At 35.6% G+C, this 9,890-nt stretch overlaps 2 protein-coding genes across 2 annotated transcripts; both read left to right on the top strand.

Annotated features, from left to right (window-relative positions):
* The first annotated feature begins 1,678 nt into the window (after window positions 1–1,678).
* On the top strand, window positions 1,679–5,474 carry LOC110699836. Its single transcript, XM_021877348.1, has 2 exons — window positions 1,679–3,284; window positions 4,823–5,474. The coding sequence occupies exons 1-2, from the start codon at window positions 3,244–3,246 to the stop codon at window positions 5,472–5,474; spliced, it is 693 nt and encodes a 230-aa protein (XP_021733040.1). The 5' UTR covers window positions 1,679–3,243.
* Window positions 5,475–5,578: 104 nt separating this feature from the next.
* Window positions 5,579–7,163, top strand: LOC110699835. Its single transcript, XM_021877347.1, has 4 exons — window positions 5,579–5,834; window positions 5,883–6,215; window positions 6,320–6,494; window positions 6,674–7,163. Exons 1-4 carry the CDS (start codon window positions 5,579–5,581, stop codon window positions 7,161–7,163), a joined length of 1,254 nt encoding a protein of 417 aa, XP_021733039.1.
* The last annotated feature ends 2,727 nt before the right edge of the window (window positions 7,164–9,890 follow it).

Genomic DNA, 9,890 nt, shown 5'->3' with positions numbered 1-9,890 from the left:
CTTTGCCACTTGTTATTACAATCACTGAGATTGTTCGTTTGTGCTGAGCATTGGCTTATTCATGGCCTCATGCACATACAACCGGTTTGATCATGACCTTATGCACTCGAAGTTCGGCATTTGTATGACCGAATGTTCATGCGTGAATGGGGTAGGTGGCTGCTCTCATGCTTGCCGCCTGACCTATGTCTCTTCGTAGCACCGTATGGGGGTTTAACTGATGATCACTAAGTGCCGCTTGTGTATACTCGACGTAACAAACTAAAGAATGCATGGTAGCCATGCACTACTCATGAAATGAGTATAAATATATATACATAGTGGTTCCAATATTGAATATAAATATATATAATATGGAAGTTAGGCGGCCTGACTTGCAATTTTTTTTTTTTTTTTTTTTTATCATAATAATGATATAATTGCAAGTATAGCTTACAAGCGTGTCGGCTGACCATTGACAGTTGGTCATATACCGCTTGTAGCACTAGACACTCGGGCTTATGATGCCTCCTGTACTAGATAGTCGGTCACACGACGCCTGCGGTATAATGCCGCCTGTATAAGCATGGGGCAAGTACAACCTCATGGAGCTTGTGGCACTGGACCTTAGGCCTTATAGTGCCTGCTGTGCTTGGCAATTGGCCGCACAACGCCTGTAGTACTTGGCATTCGGCCTCATGATGCCTCCTGTGCTTTGACAGTTGGCCTCACGACGCCTGTAGTACTTGGCAATCGAGCGCTCTTTCATTTGAGGACACAAAAGGTTGTTTTGCCTCCTGACCCCTGAGAAGGGGACGGCTGTATACATGACTGTCCACACGGCATGTATGGCTGCTGGAGCGCTTACTGTGCCGAATGGATTATGAGGGCCAAAAGGGGCGACCAAACCGCCTTACTAACCCCCTCAATTTGATTGTGAATGCCTCATTTGAGGTACTCTAGAAGTTGTCTGGGTAGGGCGGCGTTTAAGCCGGCTCAGACACTTAGGATAGGGAGGAGGCACTCGGTTTTTGAACTCAACTGTAGGCCGCCTCCTGTCAAGAGGTGATACAGACTGTTGTGAAGCCATCTCAGTGGTACTCTCCCCACAGACGGCGCCAAATGTTTCAGGGTTTTTTGATGTGTCCTGCGGGAGAGTTATAACACCGAGACTGACCTCCGGCTGCCTATACCTACAAAACAACGGAGACTCCCAAGGGTGGGAGTTCCGCCTCCGACGATCAAGTTAGAACGTGTTGGAGGAGTATAGCGCGGAAAATAGTAATTACCCCTCCTGAGTCAGGAGGGTTCTGCAATGAAGATTGCTCAGTTTGGTGTGTATTGAATATGTATTCAATGTGTATTCCTTATAAATGAGGATGGTTCCTCTATATATAGAGAAGGAGATCAATTCCCTTCTTGGGTTTTGGTGACACGTGTCAGTAGAGGGTTGGTTCCCTTTGGGCCCCTCTAAGGCTGACACGTGTCAGCAAGCTATTGGGACACATGTTGCGTCAACAGTGGTCCGCTTGTTAGGGGTATTTAACCCCCAAACAATTTTAGTCATATATTTATCTTTTATAAATTTTATTATTAGTTGGTATAAATATTACTTAATGCATTTATTTTGTTAATTAGGGATTGGAGATTCAAGTTGACTTACATGTGAGAGGATGAAACAAGAACAAATAAAAGAAAAGGGAAGACAATGTGGCAAACTAGCAACAAGTAATATGTTAATACTATCCTGGCAGCAAGGCAATACATCAAATTACCAAAGCAAAGAAAATAAACACGTGAAGAAATCAGAGAAAAGAAGGAAAAGCAAATAAGATGAAAAGGAAACAAGAGAAAATTTTCTTCCGTCAAAACCGAGGCTCCAACTTCCATCTTCATCTCTAACCATAATATCTTTAACAACATTATCATTCGAGAGAGAAGATGAATTTTGTGTTATTTTATCCTTTCCAACCCAAAATTCGGAGGCCGTTTATGGGTTATAAAACCCCTCAATTATCTCTTCAAAAAGGGGGACACAAGTTTTACTACGGAGCTTTCATCGGGAATTTGTGAGGCTTGGTGGAGTACGATTGATCCAAAGTTGATAGACTGAGTGATACCGGAAGGTGAAGGGACAACTTGACGGCAACAATGTAGCGGCGGCCGTTTGATCGTGGCTTAGTTATGAGTTCCCTTCACTCACTCTTAAATTCTTTCAATTTTTTTATTAATCTTATTGCTTAAACTGAGTATGATGTAATTTGTCTTCAAACTTATGATTTTTTCTGTTTCACCGTTTATACGCTGAGTTAAACAAGTTTCAATGCTTTAGTTTGTGTGTTTAATTAATTCACATGATTATTTGTTCTTGCATTTATGTTTAATTAATCTATACTTGTGGCAGTGCACGATTGCTTGTATGAAGTAATTAGACTATACTAAATTATTACTTGATGCGGCGTTAATTGATAATTTAGAGGAAATAACTTAGTTATAGTAGTTTGAGCGGCTCAAGTTTAGTATTGTTGAGTTTGTGAATTAATCTAATAAAAACCAGTTTATTGGGGTAGAAAGTATATTAGCAGGATTCTAATTTTAGTGAGCAATATATGTCAAATAGACCGCGGCGGTAATTTGTCTACCTAAATACTAAAACTGAGTATTGAAGGAAATTAAAAGGAGTGAAGTATGGAGCTAACTTGTATCGTTTTATCCTATGATCAAATTAATATACCAATGGTGGTTTGCTTGTCGTCTATTGTAAATAGTAGATTTATATTTAGTCTTGGTAGTTTAGTTATTAGATCACGATTATAAACCCCCCCAATCTCATGTACATAGTGTGAATAATACTCTATTATGTATATGGTTTATTTTTCGAGTTAGACTTTAAGTTTTAAGAGTTGATTAATCTCCTCGTGGGATCGACCCTTACTTACCCTTTTTACTAGTTGTTAATATTTTTGGAGAATAAGTTAGGTAACTAAATAATTAATTTTATACGGTAAACGACACGTATCAAATTTTGGCGCCGTTGCCGGGGAGATTAATTTTAGTTCTTAATAGAAAAGTTTAACTAATTTGCTATTGTTATTAATGAATATGCTCATATAGCTGGTGTTTCGGGGTTTTCTGTGTCCTACGGAAGAGTTACAACACCAAGACTGGAATCCGGACATCTGTACCTGCAAAACAACAGAGACTCCGGATGGGGGAGTTCCGCCTCCAACGATCAAGTTAGAACCGGAATGAAGTTTGTAATAAATGCGGAAGTTAATGATCTTCTCGAATAACGAGATCGGGAGGTAATGATCTGCAATTAATATGCTCGGTTGGTTGGTATTTAATGTGAATGGTTTCCAATGGGGAAACATCTCCCTATTTATAGGGTCTGGAAGTATGTGCCACGTGTCCAGAAGGGATTGGTTCTTATGATCCACTCTGAAGGTGACACGTGTCACGCACTGATTGGTCCACGTGGCATAGGGTATTTTTACCCTAAAAAGCTGGCAATGACTTATAATATTATTACTGTAAAATGTTTATTTTGACTATGTCCTTAGATAATTTTCAATGTCAGCATTCAGGAGTGACATTTTAATAATAATTATAGAATATAATCAAGATCAAGCATGTCTAGTAATTTTTGAATGAGCATTTTATGATCTTGTCCTTATTCTTTATGTTCTGTGTTTGATCAGATTATAGAATTGCTAGAATTATTCTTAAACCTCTGTTATTAGCATGTGTGGATCTGTCTAGCTGGTATCATACTATCATGCATGTACATATGTCCTAGAAGTTCCCAGAAACATCTGACATTGTATAAATTGGAATAGAAGATATTAGTTGATTTTGATTTCTTGCATTGAACTTTGAGTTACGAATCTACAAAAATGTCCTATGAGATGATAAAAGTTGACAGGTACATTAGTGTTGGTAAACCTAGTCCTAAAATCAGGAGAGTCATTTTGTTGAATATGTTAGATGCCAATTTGAAGAGATTCTATCTTTACATGTTGTGTGATTTGAGTAGAAAAGTTTTTAACTGCATACTTAGGACTAGCAATTCATTACCTCATGTTTAATTGCTATTGAAGTGAGTATAATCAATGCCAAAGATATGTGAATTTTAAAGTCTGATTCTGCTTAAAAATGTTTCTGAAGGTCTGACATTTTAAGTAACTTGTTGATTTCTTTGGCATTATTTTATCAGTCCAACATCATGTTCATATGCTATGAAATTTCCAGGGATATCTGAAAGTAAGGTTATCTGAGTAATATAATCTGATTGGAATTATTTTTGAGTAAATTGTGAGCAGAATTTATTTTGGGTATTTTCATATAAACTAATTTAATGGAATTGCATAATATATATCTTGATATACCCAGCTGCCTGATGCTTGATTGTTACTGAAATTCAGTATACTTACTGCCATAAGTCCATAACTACTGAACTTAACTACCCTCTCTGAATAATTATTCTTTGAATCCAGCAGCTTATAACTAGACAAAACTTATAGGGTAATGAGATATATGGTATATGTTTGCATTATAAGTTAATTCTAGCCCTAGCACTAGCTCAATTTGAACATGAAATCGATTTTTGCTATAAAGATCCAAGTTAACATAGTTTAGATAGACTACTAACTTTCTTCCAGATTGCTAGTTTCATTATATGAGGATTAAATGCTAATGAAAATGCGGTTTATTTATTGGTAGAAGATAGTTGCATCCAAATCATCTTGTCTTGGCAACTAATATTTCTGTCCAGTAATGGATTTTTAAAACTTCTGTTGTAATATTTCAAGTCTTTCTCATTAATTTCTGCTTTTCTTTATAGGTGTATGAACGCGTACGATCCAGAAGCAAGACTTCAACGCATTAAAGCATACGTAGGCTTCCTAAACGAGGCTGAACCAGAGAAGCTGCTTCACATTTTCAGTGCTAAACCGGAACTTGAAATAGAAGATCCATTACCGATTGAATACAAGAACATGGCAGAACGAACATTGAAGGAACTGGGAGCCTCGAGAATAGGAGAAGATCCTTTTTGCATTGTCTTTCCAAAGCTAGAGAATCCTCTAAAGCTGAATTCGGGTTTCCTTAATCTTCTCCCTAAATTCTATGGGAACGCAAGTGAGAATCCTTATAGACACTTAAAAGAATTTAAGGTTGTATGCTCTTCCATGAATCCTGAAGGCGTAGAACAAGAACATATTAGATTACATGCTTTTCCTTTTTCTTTGCAAGATCCTGATAAAGAGTGTCTATATGAGCAACTTTCACCTAGTTCTATTAATTCTTGGGCAAAAATGGAAAAAGTTTTTCTTGAAAGATTCTTTACTGCGAGTCGTATTGGTTCTATTAGAAAGGAAATTTGTGGAATTAGGCAAAATTATAACAAATCTTTATATGAGTATTGGCAACGTTTTAACAGGCTTTGTTCATCTTGTCCACAACACCAAATAAGTGAGCAACTGCTAATTCAATAATTTTATGAGGGGTTGTTACCTAATGAGAGAGTTATGATAGATGCATCTAGTGGGGGGCATTAGTAGATAAAACACCAACTGAAGCTAGGAAGTTAATTTCTAATATGGCTCAAAATACTCAACAATTTGGCACTAGAAATGATGTTAAAAGAGTTAATGATGTGGACTTAAGTGGAATTAAAAATCAATTACAAGAAAATGCTCAACAAATTGCTACTCTGACCACCTTAGTGTCTAAAATTGTTCCTGGTAATGAGTCTACAGCTAGAGTATGTGGTGTTTGTTCTGATTTTTCTCATGATACTGATGAATGTCCTACTTTACAGAGTGAAGATGTCAATGCCTTAAATAATTTTCCTGGTCAATCTTAGAGGAAATATGACCCTTTTTCTAATACTTATAATGAAGGTTGGGGTGATCATCCTAACCTTATGTATGGACCTAAACCACCATTTTCTCAATCTAATCAAACTAGGCCATTTGTTCAACAAAATTCACAACAACAATCTGGTTCATCATTAGAGGACTTAGTGAAACAATTGACTACCCAAATTGGAGAAATTCATAGTCAAGGTGTCCAATATCAAAAGAAAACTGACACTCACCTACATCACATAGACACTCAAATAGGTCAAATTAGCACTTCTCTTAGTAATTTGGAATCTCAACTTTCGAATAGGCTCCCTTCTCAAACACTTGCCAATCCAAATGAACATGCTAAAGCTGTAACACTTAGGAGCGGTAAAGAGTTAAAGGAACCTAAAATTAAGAATAGAGAAATAGAGAAAGAGGTAGAAGTCGGACCTAAGGATGTAGTTTGGAAAGTAAGGAAAAACATGAAAAAGGGAGTGAGAAAGAACCTGTAGAGAAGGGTAATTCTGATGTGAACTTTGATGTACCCCCTTTCCCCTCTCGATTTGCTAAAGCTAAGAAAGAAGCCCTTGAAAATGAAATTCTTGAAACATTGAGGAAGGTTGAAGTGAATATCCCTCTTCTTGATGCTATTAAACAGATACCTAGGTATGCTAAGTTTTTAAAAGAGCTCTGTACTAACAAAAGGAACTTCAAGCCTTGTGAAAAGGTAAGAATGGGTGAGAACATATCTGCTGTGATTCAAAAGAAACTTCCCCCTAAATGTAAGGATCCTGTCCTGGCATGTTTTCTATTCCATGTAAAATTGGTAATTCAATTTTTTAAAGATGCATGCTAGACTTAGGTGCTTCAATTAATGTCATGCCTAAATCTGTATATGATACTTTGAATGTGGGTCCTTTGTCTAAAACTAATGTTGTTATCCAATTAGCTGATAGATCTAATGCATTTCCTATGGGAGTTTCGGAAGATGTACTTGTTCAAGTGAATGAACTAGTTTTTCCTGCTGATTTTTATGTGCTTGATATAGGTGATAGATCTGATAGTGTTCCTTTATTGTTGGGTCGACATTTTCTAAAGGCTTCCAAAACTAAAATTGATGTTCATGAAGGTAATTTGACAATGGAATTTGATGGCGAAATGATTAAATTCAACATATTTGATGCTACGAAATACCCTAATGATATCAGTAATGTCAGTTCTATAGATTCATTTGATGCATGTGATTGGATGGCTCGGGATGTTTTTGATGAGGAAAATCTTGAAAATTTGTTTGAAAATGGTGTTTTTGACGATTTTAAGATGATAGTTATATAGGATTGATTCTTTTGTGGCTTCTTCTAATGAGTTGAAACCTGATATATTTGTTGAATGTGAGTCGTATTTGCCTTCTTCTACACCTAATTTGATTCCTTCCATTATCAAAGCACCTGAATAAGAGTTGAAGCCCTTTCCTTCTAATTTGAAATATGATTATTTAGGTGATAATAGACTTTGCCTGTCATTATCTCAAACTCTTTAAATGAATCTCAAGAAACAAAATTGCTGACTATACTTAAAGAGTACAAAGAAACCCTAGGATGGACTATAGCAGACATAAAAGGCATTAGTCCTACCTTATGCATGCATAGAATTTATCTTGAAAAGAATGTTAAAGCAACTAGAGAGGCTAAACGTAGATTAAATCCTTCAATGATGGAAGTAGTTTAAAAGGAAATTCTAAAATGGTTAGATGCAGGAGTGATATATCCTATTTCCGATTCTCAATGGGTAAGTCCTATACATGTGGTACCTAAAAAGAGTGGAATAACAGTTGTCAAAAATAATAAAGGAGAATTTGTTCCCACTAGAGTTTCTAATGGATGGAGAGTTTGTATTGACTATAGAAAGCTTAATAAGCTACCAGAAAAGACCATTGCCCTCTTCCATTTATTGATCAGATGTTAGAAAAACTTGTTGGACAATCTTTCTTCTGTTTTCTAGATGGTTATTCAGGTTACACACAAGTACCCATTGCCCCTGAAGATCAAGATAAAACCACTTTTACCTGCCCTTTTAGTACTTTTGCTTTTAGAAGAATGCCTTTTGGTGTATGTAATGCTCCAGGAACTTTTCAGATATGTATGATGAGCATATTTTCTAATTTGATTGAACAAGATATGGAAGTATTTATGGATGACTTTACTGTTTTTGGTGATTCATTTGATAGATGTCTTCATGCTTTAACTCGTGTTCTGAAGAGATGTGTTTAAACTAACCTTGTTTTGAATTTTGAAAAGTGTCATTTCATGGTAGAACAAAGCGTGGTTCTTGGTCATATTGTAAGCGCTAAAGGTTTAGAGGTAGACAAAGCTAAAATTGAGGTAATAAGTTCTTTGCCTTATCCTAAATGTGTTCGCGAAGTTAGATCATTTTTGGGACATGCTGGTTTTCATAGGCGCTTTATAAAGAATTTTTCAAAAATTGCTTCACCTTTATGTGCTTTGCTTGCTAAAGATGTTGTTTTTGACTTTAATGATGAATGTAAGAAAGCTTTTGATGATTTAAAAGCCAAGCTGACAAGTACTCCTGTAATTAGACCTCCTAATTGGTCGTTACCTTTTGAAATAATGTGCGATGCGAGTGATAAAACCATAGGAGCTGTTTTAGGTCAAAAAAAGGGTAAAGAGTCTTATGTGATACATTATGCTTCTAAATCACTTGATCTTGCCCAATGCAATTACACTGTGATTGAAAAAGAAACGTATGTTGTGATATTTGCTTTGGAAAAGTTTAGATCTTATTTGCTTGGTACTCATGTGATTGTTTATTCTGATCATGCGGCTCTTAAATACTTGATAAAGAAGAGTCACTCAACACCTAAGTTGCTTAGGTGGATGCTTCAATTACAAGAGTTTGATCTAGAAATTAGGGATAAAAAAGGTGTTGAAAATCAAGTTGCTGATCATTTGAGTAGGATTGTCCCTAGAGAAGATTGGCCTATGATAAGTGATTTTTTTCCTTGATGAACAATTGCTTTCTTTATATCATGTTGAAACTCCTTGGTATGCCGATATGTGACATGCTAAAGTCGTATCACTTAATCAAAAGTAATTCCTAAAACCACTAACTAAAATAGATAGGGAAGTAGGCTCCAATCCACAGGGAAACAAGTCTTTTTATTCCTAATTAATTAATATAATCTAAATTATCAAGTAACCAAATTGTTTTTGTGAGAATTAAACTAATGGAAAATAGTTAAACTAAGGGAGGAAATCAATAAAAAAAGGCCTAGGGTATAGGTTCACCAATAAATAATATTCTAGGGTAAAACACAACAATCAATTACCAATGCATCAATTAATCAGATTATAAAGGGCTTTCGCTACGCATTACAATCACAACATTAATCTACCGGTATTAAATCGCATCTCTCGAATCTTGACTTAACCATTTATAAATTAACCTGCCTATTGAAACTAAGCCTAAACATCAATTCTCATCTCTCGAATCTCGAATCAATATTGCATAACTCATACAATTAAACCAGCTAATTTAATTGCATAGTAGTAAATCAATCAATAGGAAATTAATCTAAAACATTAACAATCAACAATAATAAATTACCCCTTCATATTATTTATGGATCCCCACAACCCTAGAAATAAAACTACTCACACATATTTAAATCTAAACTAAGCAAAGCATAGTAAGAAAGCATGATTAAAACAATAATTATAAACTAATATGAAAATAATTAAATCAAAGAGAAAACAAAGAAATAATATTAAAACTAAATAATAATAATAATAAAACTTGATAAGAAAAAGAAAAGAAAACAAAAGCTAAAACTAAACTAATATCCAACTACTACGTAAAGAGGTCTGCCCCTTAATACTACTACTATTCCCTTTTATAAGAAAAGAAGAGTTTTGCTGCCAACTCCTAATCCCACTAAAAGTACTACTCCCCTAAACCTAAACAATGAAAACCGACCCAAATAAAGCCCAAATCAGCAACAACATCACATAGCAGTAGCCTGGAACTGGGCCACCTGTTTGGGCC

The sequence above is a fragment of the Chenopodium quinoa genome, unplaced genomic scaffold, assembly GCF_001683475.1.
Source record: "Chenopodium quinoa cultivar QQ74 unplaced genomic scaffold, ASM168347v1, whole genome shotgun sequence".
Classification (NCBI taxonomy): Eukaryota; Viridiplantae; Streptophyta; class Magnoliopsida; order Caryophyllales; family Amaranthaceae; genus Chenopodium; species Chenopodium quinoa.
The sequence above is the reverse complement of the archived record's forward strand: the minus strand, read 5'-3'. Positions and strand labels throughout refer to the sequence as shown.